General features: G+C 35.8%; 1 protein-coding gene across 1 annotated transcript in view; it reads left to right on the top strand.

Moving 5' to 3' along the window:
* LOC104554886 (dynein axonemal assembly factor 11) overlaps positions 1-22,168 on the top strand; it is a 54,469-nt gene that overhangs the window by 17,656 nt on the left and 14,645 nt on the right. Inside the window, exons 6-14 of the mRNA XM_061995441.1 lie at positions 2,435-2,602; positions 5,433-5,510; positions 7,611-7,783; positions 8,741-8,952; positions 10,072-10,254; positions 12,111-12,188; positions 15,438-15,503; positions 17,020-17,089; positions 17,913-18,008. Of these exons, the coding sequence (XP_061851425.1) occupies positions 2,435-2,602; positions 5,433-5,510; positions 7,611-7,783; positions 8,741-8,952; positions 10,072-10,254; positions 12,111-12,188; positions 15,438-15,503; positions 17,020-17,089; positions 17,913-18,008 (1,124 nt within the window). The remainder of the gene's footprint in view (positions 1-2,434; positions 2,603-5,432; positions 5,511-7,610; positions 7,784-8,740; positions 8,953-10,071; positions 10,255-12,110; positions 12,189-15,437; positions 15,504-17,019; positions 17,090-17,912; positions 18,009-22,168) is intronic.

Here is a 22,168-nt window from a genome sequence, read left to right as displayed (position 1 = left end):
AACGGCTTCATATCCTGAACAGCGTGGTATGAATTTGAGTCTTAAAAATGATGGTCCAATACTTCATTTTTCTGAAATGCAGGTTCCCCCATTGTGTCTTAATATACCTGCAGCTGTCCACCTGCTTATTATTTCCATTGCTTTAATACTTTCCTTCATATCTGCTTCTTTTTGAGTAAAACGTAATTTTTGGAAGCGCAACTGTTAGATCTTCAAGATCTGTTATCTCCAGTTGATTGATGCTGTCCCTCAGTTTCCGCTGTCTTCATGAGGATGTGGGAGTAGCTGTAATCTCTTGTCACTGGTCCATTCTCCTGTTACTCTGCATAACATCATATATTCTGGTTATGAACTTCAGAATGAGAAGTATCATTACAATGTGTTTTTTTCAGTGTCCTAGAAAAGCTGTTATTTAAAATTTATTATTTTCTCTTGCAAGTTTGTTTCCCTTGTTAAACTTAAATGAACTAGATAGTATACAAAATGTCCAATATTCACTCAGTTCCCTACAGCAGGTCCCCAAAATAGGTCTCTAAAGCTCCACTGTAGTTTCTGTTGGGAATGATTGTCTCTGCTTTGCAAACCATCTGGTAATGAAAGTGAATGTTTTTGCATAATCACTGCAACAATCATTCCAATTTTCTTTTCATCAGCAAAGGCAAGTCTGGCTGTAATAAAACTCTATCAGGAATAATTTGTATGACTATTCTTTATACAAAAAGTATAAAGGGTAGAACACAAAATGTTGTCACCACTGTGTATGTGTGCAGATTGTGGGACATTGTTTTCTTGCTAAAAAATACCTATTTGCACTGGAAATATCAGCAGGAAAAGCTCTGCCACCAAACACATTAGTAAACAGGCCTTTATATTTTTTTGCTAATGTCCAGCAGGATTTGCCAAGTAACTTATTAGGAACTGCAGTCTTTTTCATATTTTCTGTGAAGACCAAAATATGTAGTTACAATTATTACCATTTTTTCCCCTTTTCTCTAGTTATTAAATCAGGTTTAATCAATAAATTGTTGAAGGCATGGTCATTGTTCAGATGCAGCAAACTTCCTCAATATGATTAAAAAAGGAAAAGACACTTATCTTTCCCATTATTCCTTATGTGCAGAGAAGATTCCCTCTTACATCAATATCACCATTACATAATTCTGTAAATCATGTCAGATGAAACTCTATAGAACAGAAAAGAGATTTAAGCATGACCATCTATAAATATCTGCAAAACCAGTTTTACCTCTTTCCCAGAGGCTATAGATAGAAAAGGTGCATTGACACATGTGAGTTTGGGTTGTATTGGTATGCAGTTTCCCAGCCTGTAGCAGACCAGTCTGTGCAAATGTGTGCAGCCATTCCAAAACCATTAATAAAACTGGATGATTTCACTAAAACCTCCCTAAGACAAAGAAGCGATGTAAGAATATTTTTAATTAATACATGATGGGAACAATTTGTTTTCATAGATCTCTCTGTTGTTTTCCTTTTTACTTATTTTTCCTCAGTTTTCTTGAATGGTTTACTAGATTTTTTTTCAACATTAACAATCATGAAAATGCCTATGCCCCTAGTTTTTTAATCAGTACTTCACTGTATTTTTCTCCTTGTAAAGGACAGGAAAATGCTAGTGCTTTTTTTGGTGCAGTGAACTGGAAACAAAATAATAACATCTAGCTCAAGAGTGAACACTGGTTCTCATAGAATTTCTTTTCCTTCATTATAGAGAACCTTCTCACTGTTTGAAAGATTGCCTGGCATTAAATATTACTAGGTGATAACTCTGAACCCAAGTCTCTGGTGATTTTCAGCCACTGAAACTCCTTTGCTGGCTGCTAGTTCTGCTGCCAGAACTAAATTTCATTCCAACATAAACATTTATAAGTATGAATTAGTTATGTCTTTGCCTGAAGCCCCCAAAAAGTGAACAAGATCTGCCTACTTTCAACATTTAATCCTGCTTATTTCTGAGCACACCATGCTGGCGGAAGAATTTGGTGACACCTTGTAGCTCATTTCTTTCCCCCCACACCCCTCCCACTACCTGTGATGTGAACATCTGGCATCAGGAAATAAAAGAACATAAAACACTCCATTGCTTGTCTACATGAATCAACCTGCAACCCAAGCTATGCTGAAAATAATGGATGTTGGATTGCTTTCTGCACATGCTCAGCAGTTTTCTTAAGGATTTTTCTGAACGTTAGAGGTGACCTGAGCATGTTTCACAAATGATGTTTACTGTGGCAGGGTGTGCTGAATTTACTTGGTACTTGATGTCTTTTCTGACAGATTTTATTTTCATTCTTGTCCCTACCAGATATTTATTTGCTATCAAGGAATAAAAGATTTTAATGATTTTATAAGTTGTTCATACGTCACATGCCAGCAAATGACTAAAGGGAGATATGACATCTAATGTTTCTTGCAGTCACTGAAGATCTTGTCAGAAGACGTGCAGAACATAATAACTGTGAAATTTTTTCACTGGAAGAAATCTCTTTACATCAGCAGGAAATAGAAAAACTAGAGTATATAGACAAATGGTGTCGAGATTTAAAAATTCTCTATCTTCAGAATAATCTAATTCCAAAAATTGGTAAGTGTTTCTTCTGGATATGTTTATTTATAAATGGATTTACATGAATAATTTTGAAGTCAGAAAAAGATCTGTGTTATGTTATATTTTAAGAGAATGTAGAGTGACTAACTACAGAAAAATTCCTTGTAGGTCTGCTCCTACAAGATTTACTTTCTTTTTCTAAGAAGCTCAGAAATTTGCAAGACAAATTTTAAAGGAAAATTATAGTTCTGAGATACAAGTCACTAGAATTTGAGTGTGGAACAGCTTTTGTTAATTAAAATCTTAAAAATCAAGATATGACATATATCTTTTCTTTGTAGGAGAGAGAAACAGTTTAGCATATACCATGGACAGTGATATAGAACTCTTTAGGCTTAGTGTTAAATTATGTTTTTATACAAAGAGTGTTTTTTGTTAACATTGAAATAAATTTCATTTGGATGAAATACTTGTTTTTTTGCATAAAGACAACTTTTTACTGTGAATTCTCAGTGGTCCTCTACAGCCACAGGAGAAGACATCATTTCATATTGTCTGTGTTTTGTAGTATAGGTTCACAGGTTTGCTAAGGTCTCTACAGAAAGATACTACATCAAGCCTTGGGCTGGAAAAGCTTAAACTACAGCTAGCGTGAAGATGAAGAATGGAATGTCAGAAATGTTCAGGAATTATATTAGCATATTTCTTTGAAGTTCTTTAAAAGGAGAAAAAAAGATATCAAAGTTTTAGGTTGAAATTCTGTGCTCAGGATTGTAGGAAAAGGCTTTAAGTTTTCCGGAGGGACTCATCAGGAAATTATCTGTACTGATAACATTGACATTACTTAGAGTGGAGGAATCTTCTCCCAGAGAGAATAAGGTTTTTGAAATGGCTTTATGCTACTCTTCCCCATCAAAAATGGGATTAAACTGAGTTATTTTTTTTTTCTCTATTACTGTGTCCTTAATAAGGCACAAGACTTCATATTGTTCTTTTGTCAACACTCATACTTCCTTTAGGTAGGTATGGTATATTATATTACATTACTGTTCAGATTATTGCTTTTTGTACATAAGATTTTTTTCTGCAATCTTATTGTTGAGACATTCAATTTGTATCTTAATCTAACTGTAGGGATTGGAAAATGTGCAACTTCCTACTTCATATCTTTTTGTATAACAACAGCTTTTCAATATAAGGCCTTAGTAAAAGGCACTATGTAAGTAGTGACCAAAAGGATTGCCAGCTGGGGTTGTGTACTGAATTTGGGAAGTAATTCTTCCCAATTGACCCCAGCATGTACATGTGGAGCACACAGCAGTTCTAAGCATGCTTCAAAATATCATAGACAATTGGTTTATATTGAATCTATTGGGATCTGCTATTTCCTCTCAAAAACCTGCTGTTTATGCAGCCCTCAAGATCAGATTTATCTACTAATCACACAGCAAGTTGTAAGGCATCCACTGAATGGTTGAGTCCTGTTTTTTTTCTTTTCAATAAATGAAAAAAATCCACAAGAGACCGTTGGTTTCAACACTTGTCTCTCTCATATCTTCATGTGTACAGGCACTGCTACTACAGAAATACTGTAAGAAAAATGAGCAGCCAACCTAAGCTGCACAAGTCTTTGTTGAGAAAGTAGTTTCGTCATCTGTCTGAGAATTATGAAGAAACTCTCTCTCCAAGGTCTTAGCAAATGAAGTGGCAGGATTCGTGTCATCAAACCTTTAGACACCTGTCTTAGGCTGTTAGTGTAGCCTCTTTTTATAACCAGTGAGGAAGAAAAAGTGTATTTTTCACAGTGACTTGATTCACTGGTTCTAGACAGCCAATTTAAGATAAAACAAATTGCACCTTGAAGAGCCTATTTCTCTTTCTTGATTATAGAAGAGCCTAGACAACTAACTCAACTATAGACATGATCTATGTTGGTCAGATGAAGCTCCCTTTGCTTGAATTTCTTCGTTTATCTCAGCAGGGACAGTTTATACCACAGTTAATCAGTGCAGTGTGTGAATTAGAATTTAAGATAAACTTGATGACTTCATTGGATAGGTTTTCCAGTCAGATCTTCGAAACATCTGATGACTGTGTCACAAGTTATACAACATATCTTGTCTCAGATTCATGTCTCTGACACGTGTGTCATGTATCTCAAGTCATATTTGCATTTTCCAGCTATTTTTGGGACTGATGAAGATCATCACTACCCTATTGCCTCTTTAGCCTCTTTCTGTGTTCAGAGGGAAATGCCAGCCATTCTGACACAGCCACACACATAGTGAATTTGCCAATTTCAATAGTTCATGGTGAATATGATACAGTTTAGACTTAGAAGGATGAGGGGGGAGGGTCGGTGTGTGGATTTGTTTTGTTCATACTGAAGCCATATCAAACCTCATTTGCCAAATTTTAAAAAAGAAGAGACGTGAAGTTTCTTGTGTTAACTCTGCAGATAAAGGGTCTGTACAAATATATAGTAAATAAGCTAATCTTTTCTATATAAATGAGTTTAAAACTAATTTTATAAAGCTTGGCTAAGTATGTCCTGATCCTTTCACCACGTTTTTTGGGCAGTCCTCTTGTGTTGTGTTTGTGGTTTTATGGATTTGTGATTAAAAAGAAGTGTTTGTAATCCTCATTTCTTTTCAATTTTTAAATTTTAATTTCTATTTTCAGAGAACCTTTTTGGTTTTTTTGTCTTTCTATTTATCTTAAACTATTAATGCACAGTAATCTGATGCATATTCTGATTTGCCTTTCCTATTTTTCTACTTTATGGTTTCTTTGAAGCGAGCTAGTAAAATGATAATGCCCTTTCCAATGAAGAAAACAAAAATAACAGATCTCTGTTTTGTTACAGAAAATGTAGGCAAATTAAAGAAGCTGGAGTATTTAAATGTAGCTTTGAACAACATTGAGAGGATTGAAAACCTGGAAGGTCAGATTTTAAACAAACTTCTTTCCCTTTTCCTATTTAAACACTTAGTTGTAACTTAGTATAAAAGAGGTTGGAAGCCATTGAATGTGTTCAGCAGGAAAGGTACTTGACACTCAGAGCCTTTTTGTGTGCAGCATTTCAAGAAATGCTTCTTTGTGGCAAATGCTTCCTACCGCTGAAATTTTGTCATTGAACTTAAATGTATTTGAACTTGTTTTTTGCATACCCTCTCAGCAATGTTCCCAGTGATGATAGTTCTATTCTTTAATGCCTTACAGAGTGGGAATCCAAATTTTTCATGAAATTGGCATTTCCCCACTGTAAAGACATGATAATGTGTTATGTAGGTTAGCTGGAGCAATGCTGTATTTCAACTATTCTTTATGCTATGGAGGATATAAAAATTCTCTCTTATGTAACGTTTCAGCAGTCATCTTCAAGTCAACCATCAAGTGTGACACACAAGAAGGTTCTACCCTGTGCACAGATTGCATTGGCAGTTTGGAGTGTTTTTAGAGCTTTTCAGATGTTTCTTTTCTCTATCTTGCATGAAATCCTTTGTGTTTTATCTCTGCTTAATCCTGTATCCTCTTACCATATTTGCATGTGCAAAGATCTAGCATTTTACAAGATCAAACCTAAGACTTAAAGCCACCCATAAACACATTCCATATTACTTGAATAATTTCTAACTTGATTGCTTCCTCATTTTTGATTCTGGTTAGGCCAGAAGATGAAATGCTTAAGTACATGGTTTAGTGATGGGCATTGCAGTGTTAAGTTAATGGTTGGACTCTGTGATCCTAAAGGTATTTTTCCAACCAAAATGATTCTATGATTCTATGATCTTTAAAATGTCCATCTTGACAAAGGATTACTAAATGTAAAAAAGACTGGATTGGGGTGGGGTTTTTTTGGTGGAAATTTTTGGTGCTTGTTTTTTTGATTGTTTCTTAGTCTTTCAGTCTAGAAACTGATCCAAGAGTATGGCTCAAATCAATTTTTAAAAACAAAATAGGCTAACCACAACTTGTAAAAGTTGAAGAAGCAGGTAGTACATGATATTTTTGGCAATTTGTTGAGAAACTTGCATTTGTTTTTGTGCCAGTAAATTTTAAGTTCCTTTATCAGGCTGCATTATTTATTACTGTGATTTATCATTTACTAAGGAGTCAGAACCTTTGGGAGCGAGCCTTGCAAAAAAAATCTGGGTTATTTAAATCCCCTAATAAATCATTTTGAGTTGTTTATTTTCTTTCCACTCCATTATGCATATAATTCTTGACAAATAGACCTGCAAAGGAAAAGAAGTGAGTGCAATGATGAGCATTGAAGAGGAGTTTTCTCTTAGCTAAACTTTTTTACTCTTAGTGTCAAGGTTACAATTCATGGACAGATTATGGTAAGAGAAGAAGCTGATAAATTTGAATTGGGATTTCCCAGAACATTTTCTTAACTGATTTGAGTTTCTGTTTGTAATTAATTGTTTTGGTTAACAAGCAACATTTTTTCACTGTTATTTGCAATTTAACCAGTGATAAAGTATTTGTGGTGATGTCTGAGTCCAAATAGTGGAAAATTTCATCTTGACTTGAAGTGAGTTTTTCGAAAACCTATCTTTACTCTCCAGTAATGTTAGCTAAGATTAATAATACACAAAAGTGAAACTCATATTAGATCCTGATCTCCAAAAGCAATGAGACACTCTTTTAGCTGTATGGTAAAGACTCAGATGAGGTGCAGTACCAAGGCAATCAGACTGATAAAACTGAGGTACAGCTTATCTGAAAATTGAATATTTACCAGCTCCTCTAGTAAACCAGCACTGACCACAAAGCTTTGTTAGTTGTAAAACCAATAACAAATGCTGATATTTTGTATTTTAGTGCAATTTTTTGTTCTATAAATATTGTGACCTTATAAACTGTGAGTCACTCTTTCACTTGTGACTTGGAAAAGATGTATTCTGATGGAACAAAATATAGATATAGAGACATCAAATGCAGATAGTTTTATATCCAAAGATGTGCATGTGTATGTGTTTGTGTACGTGTATGTCATGTGATGGATGAATTGACTTCTTTTTTGGTTTTTAAAAAGGTTGTGAAGAACTGAAGAAACTTGACCTGACAGCCAATTTCATTGGTGAACTCTCCAGTATTGAAACTCTCAAGCATAATATACATCTGAAGGAACTATTTTTAGTGGGTAACCCCTGTACTGAGTTTAAAGGTTATAGACAATTTGTAGTGGCAACACTTCATCAATTAAAAGTAAGATTTAAAAAAATTACATTTATACTCAAATCAATAAGTAGCATTGTTGACTGAACACACTAATCCCAAACAAAATAAATGCTTGTGATAAGAAAGCTAGTAGCATTTTTCTTATTGTGCACAGGAAATTGAATTCTATTCTGGAGAATAAGTGACTACAGTAAATAATATGAGAATAAAATGGTTCTATTTTGACTAAGCCACATGCATTTATTAACTCTTCTATAATTTTTGTTGGAGAATTTTAAACAGCTCTCTCCTTTTTTTTCTCACTTGTTTTTATATACACAATGGATTTTCAAATTAATGTCATGATTGTAGGAAGTTACTATATTGTTGGGACCATACCAACAATATCTACCAAACCAACAGTGTAAAGCAGTAGAAAAATAGATGTTGATGTAAAAATCTGTTCTATTTCATTGTCTGCAAATTGATATTTTGAGACTGAGATTTTTTGCAATAACTGAACTGATGTAATGATTTTCTGTCATGGCAACAAGCAGTCTTGAAATATGCTCCCATAATTTCCCTGGGAGTTCCAGAGGCTCTTGCTTTACTTATTAAGAGTAGATTCAACTCACTTAATTGGCAATAAACTAACACATCAAAATAAGTAATTTTGTAAGGGCTTTATGAGCTGATTCAAGGTCAAGAAAATACCAGGAATGGCTGAAGGGAGTTGCTTTACTACATAGTCTATAAGCCCAGTTGAAATTCAAAATGAATAATGTAATGAAATGAAAAAAGCAGCTCTCACCCAGAAAACCATTTTCAGATCTGAATAGCAAGTTATTGTTATTTTTTTTAATACAGTATAACTTACATAGTGCTAGGCAAGTTTTGTATAGAAGGTAATCTATTAACATTAACTTACAGTTTAATTGATTTACTGATTTGAATGTGTGTACAAGTTCTCACTTATCTATACTGATTTATTTTCCTTTCTGGAAGTGTTTGGATAGTAAAGAAATTGAACGTTCAGAGAGGATTCAAGCACTTCAAGACTATCCAGAAGTGAAGCAGAAAATTGTAGAACAGGAAAAAGCTTACCTTCTCAAAAGAGCCAGAGAAAAAGAAGAGGCTCAAAGAAGGATGCAAGAAAGACAGGACAAGAAACAAAAACAGATGGAATCTAGGATGGAATCTAAGCTTAAATTTGACAGGTAAGTGACAACACTTCTGTAAACATTCTTCTTCTCTTTCTTCATTATGAACTGTGGTTTTCCTCATTAAATAGTTTATATAATTCCACTTAAATAATTTTGGTTGTCCTTATTGTTGATTCTTGCAGAATTATTTCTCCTCACTCGTATAATTGCTAAAGAAAAATAGAATTCATTATAAACATAATTAATTGCTGACCTGAATTTTTGGCCCAAAACTCCAAGCTAAATTATCTGGGTGCCAAAGTAATATAATTCATAGCTTGTTTCAGGAGAACAGCTGGAAATTGTCATTTAAGGAAACACAGGGGTTCCAGAGAAAGCAGCTGTTTGCCTCTAATTTATTTTGCTTTAGGTTTATTAGATATGAAGACTGAAATGGAATAATGCAGGTCTTTTAGATATAAAGGTCTATGGAATGTTGATTTCTATATTTCTTCCACCTAATATCACTGAGGTTACCTAAACAGCGGAATAATTTTTGTCTGGGGTCATCTTTCACTGCAGTTGCCATCCATCTTATTTTTAATTCAATAGAGACTCAGTTCCATCAAGCTGGCTATGGAACTTTGTCCTCATACATCATACCTGTATCATAAATTTAGTTTTCTCTATATATTGATAGAGAATTTGTGAAGATTACAGAGGCTTAGGGCTAGCAGGGAAAATGATTTGAGTTCAAAGATAGCGCTTGAGGAGATGCCTAAGTAAAATATTGCTACCCTATAAATTTCTAGTCTGCTGCTGCCTGATATTGGGAATACTTAAACATCACATAGACTGAAGGTTTTCTTTCACCTAAAAGTTGTGAGGGCTTCTGAAAATTCTGCTCCTTAAATTAAATCTGCTAAACTATCTATCAGGGTTTTCAAAAAGTTAGGAATCACCATAGCACCACTTCTTTGTTAAGTCAATGAAAAACATTGTGCTGAAATATGTTTTGAATATTAACTGAAGAATCAGAACAGAAAATGTTATACAAATATATAAAATATGTTTCTCATTAGAAATTATACAGCTATTAGTATTTGGTTTAAAATATTTAATTGAAAGAGTTCATTAGCAAGTATTTTTACTCTTCCTTCATCGCTTTGGAATATTCAATGTGATCTTGTGTAGCCCAGAATCCCAACAAGACAAAGAAAACCATCAGGCAGATGGAGAACAAGAAATGTGGAGAACAGTTGAAGATGATGAAGAAGATAGAAGATTTTGGCAGGAGCCTACACCATATACTCCAGAGTCTAGACTAGAAACTCACAGGTATATTGAAGAAAAGCGGAGACCTAAAGACAACATAAGGTATGTTTTTGTTTTATTGTTTTCTGTGAGTTGAAGAAAGGGAAATATTCAGAGGTATTGAGAAGAGGTAGGCAACTGCCTCATGTTAAGTATTACTGAGAGATGGCAGCTGAAATCTCTGTTTTCTGTGCAAATGTGCTTATAAAGAATGAAATATTCAGATTGTTCATTTTAATTTTGTTTAATTTTCTAAAATTTATTTTGGATACTCTTATTTTGTTTTTCCTCAAACAGTGTTTTGTAAAGGTAATTTGTTTTTTCAACTCCATTTTACGGACTTCAGAGGTTTCTCTTTTCTGTCAGCTACCTAATATGTTTTGTGTAGTTCAAAGTTAATACTTTAGCTAAAAGCATTTATCCAGAGTGCAGAGTGCACTATATAGATGCCCTCAGGCCATGCTACAAAATTTTTGCACAAGTGGCATTTCAGACACCTTTTCTATGTGACTTATAAATATTTTTACATACTTTATCAAATATATTTTTCCCAAGTAATAAGATTCCTCATGTTATCTGTGCTATTTGGCATGGTGAATCTGAAGATTTCTGGCCCTTGAAAAGCCTTTAAAACTATATCTAAAGTTCTCATTGGTTTTGCTGAACATAGAAAATTAATGCATATACTAGCAAAATAAAGTTACTTTATTGCTGCAGGTTTGTCAATTCCAAAAACATTGTGAGTAATGGCTTTTTTTAAAATTTTTCCTTATATAACAGCATTTGTGACAAAGATTTTTATAGCTGTTCTTTTTGAGGGCATGCTATACTTTTTAAAAGATTTATCAAGCCTAGGTATTGAAAATTCAGCCCTAAGGAACTCTCCAAGAAGTATGGAAATCTGCATAATTTGTTGCTATTGTTAATCCAAGGTCTGTCACTTTCCCAGAGAACTTCTGTGAAACCCAGATTCTAGCTACTTAGAATTTTCCTATATTTCAGGATGCTTTGCTCTAGTCAAACGTGCTCCAAACCCTTCCCTCTAAATATTCAAGGAGAGTCCAAATAGTGTTATAATAGAGACAGGATATATCCTTTCTGATCTTTTCTAAATTTCCAAGGCATTTAAAGGAGTTAAGAATCCTTTTCTTACTAGCATAGAATAGCTACTGATAGAAAAGTTATTTAGAATTATGACAAACATTTGTTCAGTAAAAGTAATTACGTTAGCAGGAATTAAAATTTTCTTTAGAATTGCTTGCACTTGTATCAAATCACTTAACAGTAATGATACCTCATTAGTATGACCACTTATAACTAGAAAAACATCCCATTTCATCTGTTTAGGCAATCTACTTATTTCTTCACAGAATCACAGAATGGTAGGGATTGGAAGGAACCTTTAGGGCTCATCTAATCCAACCCCCCTGCAGAAGCAGGTCCACCTAGATCAGGTCATACAGGAATATGTCCAGGTGGATCTTGAAGACCTCCAAGGAAGGAGCCTCCACACCCTCCCTAGGCAGCTTTTGCCAGTGTTATGTCACCCTCAGAGTAAAATAGGTTTTTCCTATGTTTAAATAGAACTTTTTGTGTTCCAGCTTCATCGTATTACCCCTTGTCCTGTCACAAGATACAACAGAAAAAAGGGATGCCCCAACCTGCTGACACCCATCATTTAGATATTTGTAAATATTAATAAGATCTCCCCTCAGTCTCCTCTTTTCTAAACAGCCCCAGTTCCTGCAGCCTTTCCTCGTAAGAAAGATGTTCCAGTCTCCTGATCATCTTGGTGGAGATGCTATAGCCTTAACACTTAATCCAGATGATTCTTACCTCCTGCCATCCTCTTTTTTTCTATTAAACATAAAATACCAGAATGTGAAATTATAAACTATTTTTCTTTCTTTTTTGTGAAGGGATTCAAAAAAGAGAGAGAAGCCTCTTTGGACATTGATCACAGCGGAAGGAAAAGTTCTGAATGTGAATGTGCCTAAGTATGTAAGGTTAAGATGTTAAACAGGCTAACCTCTGTGCAATTGTTTTGAGCAACTATTTCAAGATGTATGACTATACAAAAATAAGATGACTATTTTTTACTGCAATATTAAATTCATGGTGAGGAAACTGACTTCTACATTTGTATTCTGATGCTGAAAAAATAATTAGTTTTCAGTGAATAAATTGTTTAACATCTTGGTCTTTGATGATTGAAGAACTTGTTTTCCTGTAAAAGATGTAGGACAATTTACTCTTCTCCCATCTGTGGTAAGGCAAAATAGTTCTGTCTTCTGATGCCAGATGTAAAACTGGCAGAATTTAGAAGGATGTGTAATTAACTTTTATAGCATGAGGTCCTTTGACACTGAAATGAAGTCTCTAGCAACAGAGGTTGGTGATAAAAGGGAAGTATCTTGCATTTTATTGTTGACAAAGGCACCTGGGTATTCCAGTGTTTGGAATGAGTTTCTAGAGATATGACCCATGCATTACCATTGGTTTCACTTGAACTGAGCCTTCCTTTTCTAAGGGAAAGCAGACTGAGAGGGCAACAATTTCCTTATAAACAGCTGCCCAAAGACAGGAGGACACCAAAAGGTGTCCTACAAGGGACACTTACCCATCTGCTGTCCTCTGAACAAGTTATTCCATCTTAAGGTTAAGCTGCAAAGTCAAAGTTAAGAACTTATTGTTATTGTTAGGCTTATCATTAATGATAAGAATACTTTCTAAATCTTAGAAGTTTATAAATCCATTCAAAATCAAGGAATTTTAAAAACTACATTATAGGATCAGTGCAGCATTTTTAGTGGTATATGGAAAATTAGAGGCAGTGACAGAACTCATGTTTTTCCATCTGTACCTGATGATACTTGCCATTGTTTTGATATAGTTCTTTGTAAAACTCTAGTCACTGGAAAAACCAATCAAATTATTTTCTAGTTCAGAGAAGAATAGTTTAAAATTGTTGCAACCTGGTGTTAATAAAATTTGGTTATGCCTCTAAAAAGCAGAGGTGTTTAGAATAAAGCTTTAGTTATCTTCTAATAAGAGATACAGTTCCCTGGAATTCACTGTTAGTGCTGTTTGTGTCACCCAAGTTTTTTGGATTAGAGTTTAGTCTGTGGATATGCCCACATAAAGCCAGATCAATGAGCAGATTTTGTCATGGCTTCAATAAGAATATCACAGCTCTTCGATGCAATCTGGCAGTGTGTTGGAGAGACATAAATAAAGAGACACAAGTAGACAGATGGTGTTCACCAAAGTTTTTGCTTCAGTGCAAAAGTCTAATGTCCTTAGCAATGTCCAAACTTCTCTGATGTTCTTTTGGAAGGCTAGCAAGAGGAATGCTGCATGCTGCTGAGAACAGACTATTTCTCTTCTTCAATTCTGATTAAACTTCCTCCTAGAAAGTTTTACAATTCTTTTCTCTTTTTTGTCTTTCATCTTTTAGTGAATTCTCAGATTTTGTGATGCAGGAAGAAAAAAAAGCATGAACAGAAAGAATGCTGTCTTGTCTTCTTTGCAGCTTTCCTTTAAAAAATACCCAGAAACTAAAAACTCCATAAGCTTTCTTGCAAACGGAATGTGCCAGAATACAGCAGAACAAGAAGTAAAAATTATATCTGACAAATATTTTTCACAGATCATAGAATGGTAGGGATTGGAAGGGACCTTTAGAGATCATCTAGTCCAACCCCCATGCAGAAGCAGTTTCACCTACATCAGGTTACATAGGAACATGGCCAGTCAGGTCTTGAAGACCTCCAAGGAAGGAGACTCCACAACCCCTCTGGGCAGCCTGTGCCAGGGTTCCCTCACCTGAACAGTGAAATAGTTTTTCCTTATATTTAAGTGGAACTTTTTGTGTTCCAGCTTCATCCCATTACCCCTTGTCCTGTTGCTAGATACAATAGAAAAAAGGGATGTCCCAACCTCCTGATACCCACCCTTTAGATGATTATAAATGTTAATAAGATCTCCCCTAGTCTTCTCTTCTCCAGACTAAACAGCCCCAGTTCCCGCAGCCTTTCCTCATATGAAAGATGTTCCATTCCCCTGATCATCTTGGTGGCCCTGTGCTGGACTCCCTGCAGCACTTTCCTGTCCCTCTTAAGCTGAGGAGCCCAGAACTGGACACAGGACTCCAGATGAGGCCTCACCAAGGCAGAGTAGAGAGGGAGAAGAACCTCCCTTAACCTTCTGGCCACACTTTTCTTGATGCATCCCAGGATGCCATTGACCTTCTTGGCCACTAGGGCACATTGCTGACTTATATTTTTGTTGCTCAAGATGATGTATCATCTAAACTGTTAACATTTGAGCTTTCTGTTACCGCAACGCAAAGTATCTAAGTATTATTATAATGTTGTTTAAATTTCCCACATAAATCACATTAAGAAAAACTCTCTCATTTTACACTAATGACTGATTTATAAAGATCTTCTCATTTATATGCGGAGTTCACTCTGTTTAGGGTATTTTTTCTCTAACACATGGGAAATGTTTGAATATATGAGCAGAACCTGTAAGTCTAGACTAGATCTCCCTGCCCTTGTAGCAATAGATGTTTTTTTTACGATTTTTAACTGGTTAGATTCTTTTGCAATGTTAAGAACTCAGCCAGCAGGTTACAAACAGGCAGCTAATATAATCAGTGTCATTTTCAACAAATATTATCAAGCTCGTAGAATCAAGGCTATTGCGGGTTCATGTTGTACTTTGGAAATGTACAGGTGGATAATTACACTCTAGGCAAATTAATTGCTATAAAGTAAGACGCAAATGTGTTTTTTTAACGTGGCGCGGGTCAGAATGACCAAGTTCCAGGCTTTTGTTGCTTTCTGTGAGCTGTTTTTCCCCTGAACTTGCTGGCGGAGCAGCCGGATTTGTCCAGCAGGTGTCTCTGTCTCTGCACCGACCGGCTGCTCCGCGTTTCAGCCTCAGTGACCTTCGGCATCACTCCCTGTGTTCCCTTTTCCTTCTGGGTTGAGTGGGGAGAAAAGACATGTTAAGAATGACTTTGGTTCAACTGCCAGTATTATTTTCTCTTCCTGAGAAAATTGAAAGGATTTCTAAAATGGTTATATGACATACTCTCTAAATAGTATTTGAATTCAAATACTCTTTGAATTTGAATTGTGCTGTAATGTTGGTAGCAGTTGAATTTGAAGTGTGTTGTAATGTTTGCTGTTCACTCCAATTGTATTTATCTTGGAGGTGTTTCTTGTCATTATTATTAGGCTTAATTTCTCTTTGAAAGATGATGAAGAAAACAACCAATTCATCTTGGATCTTGCTGTTTTCAGGTCAGATTTCTTCTTTCCTCCCCTCCTCTTGATTTTTGCCATTCTTAAGTTTTAACACACAACATTTCAGTTATACTCTTTATAATCGGGACTTGTCAAGAGGAAAATAAATAACATAGAGGGTAATGGAATCAATCTTGAAGCCTGTGCCAAAAAAAGAGAAGCTGAACAAACAAAAGACTCTGTACTGTTCTGTTACTTCTGAATGAGGACTGTGCCTAAAAATCCTTCTTAGAATTGATGTTTTCTACAGTCCACAGGCAGGTTTCCTCCACACCTGTCCTTTCATACTTATGTAAAATCATTTCCATTCTCTATTTGCAGGTTAAGGTTGCAAGTAACATGTGGGTTTTTTTTTTAATCCCATTCTCTGGCCCTAGATGTTCTCTGATACAGTTAATGTCCTTCTAGTTAAATTCTTCTCCCCAAGGTAGAGTAGGGTAGCCTTGTCTTGCTGTCCTTGCTTACTGGAAAAATGTCCATAGCCCATGCTATTTCCTGAACTGTGCCAGGATGTTGCCTGGAAGAAATTTGGTTGAACCAGGTGAAAATATGACAAGGAAACCTGATAACTATTTTATGGTATATACCACTAAGCACTACAGCGGCCTTGCCCACACCTCAGGAAAGGGTTGAAGCCCCACAAGCTTATTTACCCATGACAGAAGTGTGTTAGAGTAAAGCTTGAACTAGATTCATAGCACAGAAACATTATTGATGCCTGGTGTTCTTCCCTTAAAGCTCATTCATTTCCCTCAAAGGAGGTCATCTCCATGTTTCAGAATTATAAGAATTAGAATTTTTTGGAGTGTCAGAAAATCTGTTCAGGTGCAATAAAATGTTGGACATGTTGCAATAGTCCATGATCACTTCTAAGAAATGCAGACTTAAAAGTTTGAAAAATTTACCTGGGAAGTAATATTAGAAAAGAAAAGAAATAGAGAATATATACTTATGCATTTACATGAGTGTTTGTGTCCCATGATAGAACAGATGTTAAAGTGAAGCTCTCATAGGTCACAAAGTTTGTTTGTGAGACCTGAAGTTTAAAAGTACTGTTTTCTAGCAATGTAAATGATTTCTGTTCCTTGTTTTCCAGCAAATTCTGTGAAATAACCCCACTCTTATTCTCCATTTAGTAGCTAAGCCTTCAGGAAAAAAAAAAATCAAAAAATGTCTCAATTTTAAAAAGCAAATAGGTTAATTTTTATATTAATATAAAGCACTAAACTAATAGAAGAAACATCTGTAATTATAAAATAGCTGATCTGTTGGACTCTACAGACTTTAGACATTATTTGAATTGACATTCTGTGAACACATGAGAAGATCACATTTTCCTTCCAAAGACATTAAATCCTAACAATGTTTCATATAACTTAATAACTGAAGTTGAAGTTTCTAGTTTATTAACTCTAGTTTATTAATCAGCATTAAAGAGCTATATTATTTGCATTGCTTATTTACTGTATTGTATATTTCTGTATATTTACTGTATTTATATTTCATTTCAAAGACATTTGGACACTTCTCTGCTTGATGTTGATGTCCAGCCAACTTACATACGAGTACAGGTGAAGGGGAAGGTAAGTGTTTTCTTACTACATTCATTTCAAATCAAGAGTTAATGCTTATAGTTAGTCAGTGGACTGCAGGTCTGACTTTTATGAATTACCAACCATATGCACATCTGCAGAAAATAAATGTTCTTTCATACTTGCATTATGGACTACACATACACTATGGAAATCCTAATCAGAACACACACAAAGCTTGAAATTAAATTTTACTCTTTCTGTCCTCTTTTCTTGTTCTTCCCTCAGTGAATCATCATTTTCTTAAGAAGAGCTTGCTACTTGCTCTAGGCTAAAATTTAGCAATTTTTCAATCTGGAAATTGTAGCTGACAGAAATAAATGAATGCATATTTGTTTGACAGGGCATTAAAAATGTCATTCCAGTTTTCCCTCTCCTCAGTCATTTTAATTTTATCCTCAATTTTTCCAAAAATTTCAAGTACTTATAAACCAAAATCCCTATTTTTTACTGTACCAACTATGTAAACAAAACTTTGGAATTACTTTACATCTAAAATAGACTCGACAGACTTTCTCATTTAATTGCTAATATAAGTCAAGCATCAATTTATAACCTTCTTTAGAAATGTCACTTCAGGAATTACAGCAATTCAGGAATATATGTATGACTGTACTTGTAAGTAATAGCTGTTTATCATACTAATAGTTTAAGATTAGTAATTCTATATATACAAAGAGATAATTTAGAGCTATACTGTCCTTAAGATCAAGGAATGTGAGAGTGATCTTTCTATATGGGTTTTGGCCAGGCCAAAGAAAAAAAAACCCATAAATTTTAACATGATATATTTCTTTCACATGTTTTCTCATAGCCATTTCAGCTAGTGCTCCCTGAAGAAGTGAAGCCAGACTGCAGCTCTGCTAAAAGATCACAAACAACTGGTCATTTAGTTGTCAGCATGCCGAAGGTACGTAAAATAATCTGAGGCAGCATCATACAAAGATATTTAAATATTTTTGCCTACTTTGGAGATGCTTCTGAGCTACAGGTAACATCGGACTAGCTAAAGTGATTCAGTCTGGCCTTTCCATTAGCATGTATTTTCCACAGAAAGAACATTCAAGAAAAAACAATTTAATCATAGAATCACAGAGTGGTAGGGATTGGAAGGGACCTTTAAAGATCATCTACTTCAACCCACCTGCTCAAGCAGGTCCACCTACATCAGAAATGCATCCATGCAGGTTTTGAAAGTCACCAGAGAGGGAGACTCCACACCCTCCCTGGGCAGCCTGTGCCAGAGCTCCCTCACTCTCACAAGAAAGTTTTGCCTTATATTAAAGTGGAACTTTTTATATTCCAGTTTTTGTCCATTACTCCCTTGTCCTGTCTCTTGAGATAACAGAAAAAGATGCCTTCCCATCCTCTTGACATACACCTTTTAAATACTTGTAAGTATTAATGAGATCCCCCCTCAGTCTCCTCAAGACTGAACAGCCCCAGGTCTCACAGCCTTTCCTCATAAGAAAGATGCTTCAGTCCTCTAATCATCTTGGTGGCCCTGTGCTGGACTCTCTCCAGCAGTTCCCTGTCTCTCATGAGCTGGGGAGCTCAGACACTGGACACAGGACTCCAGATATGGCCTCATAAAGGCAGAGTAGAGGGGGAGAACAACCTCACCTGACTTCTGGCCACACTCTTCTTAAAATGTCCCAGAATGCTATTGGCCTTCTTGCCCATGAGGGCATATTACTGGCTCATGTTTAGTTTGTTATCCACCAGAACCGCCAGCCTCTACTGGTGCATGGGGTTGTTCCTCTCCAGGTGCAGGACCTTGTTTAACATCATGAGGTTCTTCTCTGCCTTGAAATCACAGAGCTAAACCTTAGGATTTATGATACCTCTAAAGGAACATTATGAAAATCAAGATTAACAGAACTCTTTGTATTTTCTTTATTTTAAAGAAAGTCAGCTTTTTATATATGAAGAAAGACTCTGCAAAACATGCAGTAGTGTGCAAATGTGTAAGAAGATGGATTTTTTAAGTCACTGAATATTAAACTTAAATCACTGAGATAATCTGAGTGACAGAGGTATATTCAGGTTTGGGACATGACATGTGGGATAGAGGCAGAAATAGGAAATAAATTCTTGGTGCTGCAGCTGTACTCATCTGGCCTCTCGCAAAATTCTTTGCTATGTAGGAGCAGTGGGATGTGGTGCTACATACAAATCTGAATTTTTCATTTTTTGGCTTTTTCCACTCGTGGTTCTATACCTTCTATGTTTTCTTCTATGCTTCAGTCCCATACCATCTGTTTTTCTATATGGACAGCCTCTCATTAAATCAAAAACTGTCATTGTGGCATCAAGCATGCAGTTTCACCGAGATCTTGAAGAATGATGAAAATTGTACTCAGCTGGTTAAGATCCATATTTTTCTAACGTTAAAAATTCAGTCATATAGGAATTTATGCTTTCCTAAATTTATTATGTTGAAACTTAGGCCTTGGCATTTACCATTTTGGATAATGTCATTTTTTAATGTTTCTGAACAATTTTGTTCGCCGTTTACTTGTCTTTTGGATGTTTTAAGTACTATCAGTTGTCTATCCCATAACCTACTTTTATTACTCATGTATCTTGCTAATCTCTTTGTGGATAATCAGTGCCTTAGAAAATATAAATATTTCAAGGAATCACTGAATATATAAACTGTTCTGCCTGCCTAGAAAGTCATACCTAAATCACCAAAATGAATATTATCTCTTTATATTATGATTGAGAAATGCCTTTATTCCATTATTAACTTTATATTTTACCTCCATTTCACCTACCTTGATATTTTAGCTACACCTACATATTTTACTTAGCCTCAGGGTCTGGAGCTTGCTTGATTTCAGAATGGCATGATTCATAAATATTTGTGAGACCTGAGGAAAGAGAAGCTCTACAGAATAACTGAGTTGATGTTCTGATGTTTTGGTTAAACATTACTTGTCTAGCTGGGATATGGGGAGATATACATGAGTAAGTGCTGCATAGTCTAAAATATTACTTGCCAATGGGTCCAAAACCTTGGATGCTAGAAAGGAGCTCTGCAGAAAATGGCCTGGGAGTCTTGTTGGACACCAAATTAAACAAGAGATGATAATGTCTTCTGCCAAAGAAGGCATTAGGAGTGTTGCTGGCACGTTGAGGAGGATGATCCTTCCTCTCTATTCAGTATTGGTGAGATACATGTTGGAGAAGTGTGTCCAATGCTGGGCTCTCCAGTGCAAGAGATGTAGATGTACTGGAGGGAATTCAGTGAAGGGCCACGAAGATGATTAAGAGACCGTAACACCTCTCCTATGACAAAAAGCTGGAAGGGCTGGGGCTGTTTGGCCAAGACAAGGAAAGCTCAAAGGGATATTATCAATACATAAAAACCCTGAAGGGAGGGTGCAAGGAGATGAAGCCAGGCTCTCTTTGGTAGTGCCCAGTTTCAGGACAATGGGCACAGATTGAAATACAGGAGGTTCCCTCTGAACATCAGGAATCATTTTTCTACTGTGAGGATGGCTGAGCACTGGCACAGGTTTCCCATGATGTTGTGGAGTTTCCATCCCTGGAGATACTCAAAAGCCATCTGCACATGGTTCTGGGCAACTGATGAGGCCTCATCTGGGGTACTGTGTCCAGTTCTGGACTCCTCAGCTCCAGAGGGACAGGGAAGTGCTGGAGAGAGTCCAGCACAGGGCCACCAAGATGATCAGGGGAATGGAACATCTTTCATATGAGGAAAAGCTGCAGGGACTGGGGCTGTTTAGTCTGGAGAAGAGGAGACTGAGGGGAGATCTTATTAACATATATAAATATCTAAAGGGTAGATGTCAGGAGGTTGGGACATTCCTTTTTTCTATAGTAGCTAACAACAGGACAAGGGGCAATGGGATGAAGCTGGAACACAAACAGTTCCACTTAAACATAAGAAAAACCTATTTCACTGCTCAGGTGAGGGAGCTCTGACACAGGCTGCTCAGAAGGGTTGTGGAGTCTGCTTCCTTGGATATCTTCAAGACCCGCCTGGACATGTTCCTTCGCAACCTTATCTAGATGACCCTGCTTCTGCAGGGGGTTTGGACTACATGATCTCTAAAGGTCTCCTCCAACCTCTACCATTCTATGATTCCATGATTCTAACTGACTGGTGACCATGCCTGAGCAAAGGGATTGAACCAGATGACCTGCACAGGTCACTTCCAGTCTCAACCATTCTATGAGTCTGTTACCCTGTGAGCATCTTGGGTTTGCTAACCAAAGATGGATTTGCACTACTTCACAGCAATTGCATGTAGTGGATGCTAACCTTTTGCCCTATATTATTGTCACAGAATCTGTTCTTTTTCCCACAGGGCTGAATCAGACTGCAGTTATATTTTTTGGATACGTATTCTTTTCAGATCTCTCAATCCATACAAATTTTATTTGTAGTAATAGTACATAATCTAGGAAACAAAGTATAATGAGTAAAGATTAACAATAACTGGAAGGCCAATAGCTATTTTTCTTCCAGAACGTTATGACTGAGATTATCAACAAAGCTTAAGAATACTAATTTGAGCTCATCAATTTAATATTAATTTATTTTTACTAAGATAATAGGAAGAACAGAGTTCATGCAACTTTTTTCAGGCAGTATCAGTGATAAGACAAGCTTAATGGCTATGTCGTACTATATTTGACCGTTTTTTCCTGTTAAACAGTTGTTTTCAAAATAAAATTTACAACTAGATAAATGACCTAATTAATTTCTTAAGTAACTGAAATGTTAAAAATGCTATTAACCTAAAAATAGTCTCCTATAGTGTGTTTCTTGCAATACTATCCTGAAAAGATCTCGTTCTTCTCAGTAAAGGAATAGAAAGCTAACTGAATTCAGTGTTTTTCATTTGCTTTAGTGAGTTTCTGATCAGGTTACTAAAGCTTTCACCATTCATCTTCCAGCCTGTTAATAGTTTCCTAGTCTTTAAAATGAAAAACAAAACCTCTTTCCTTGTCTCTGCAATGACCTTGCCACACTGCAGACGTTAGAGATAGTAAATTTCACATGAAGTAAAAGAAAGCAAATAATTTTCACCTTTT

The sequence above is a fragment of the Colius striatus genome, chromosome 4, assembly GCF_028858725.1.
Source record: "Colius striatus isolate bColStr4 chromosome 4, bColStr4.1.hap1, whole genome shotgun sequence".
NCBI classification, from domain to species: Eukaryota; Metazoa; Chordata; class Aves; order Coliiformes; family Coliidae; genus Colius; species Colius striatus.
The sequence above is the reverse complement of the archived record's forward strand: the minus strand, read 5'-3'. Positions and strand labels throughout refer to the sequence as shown.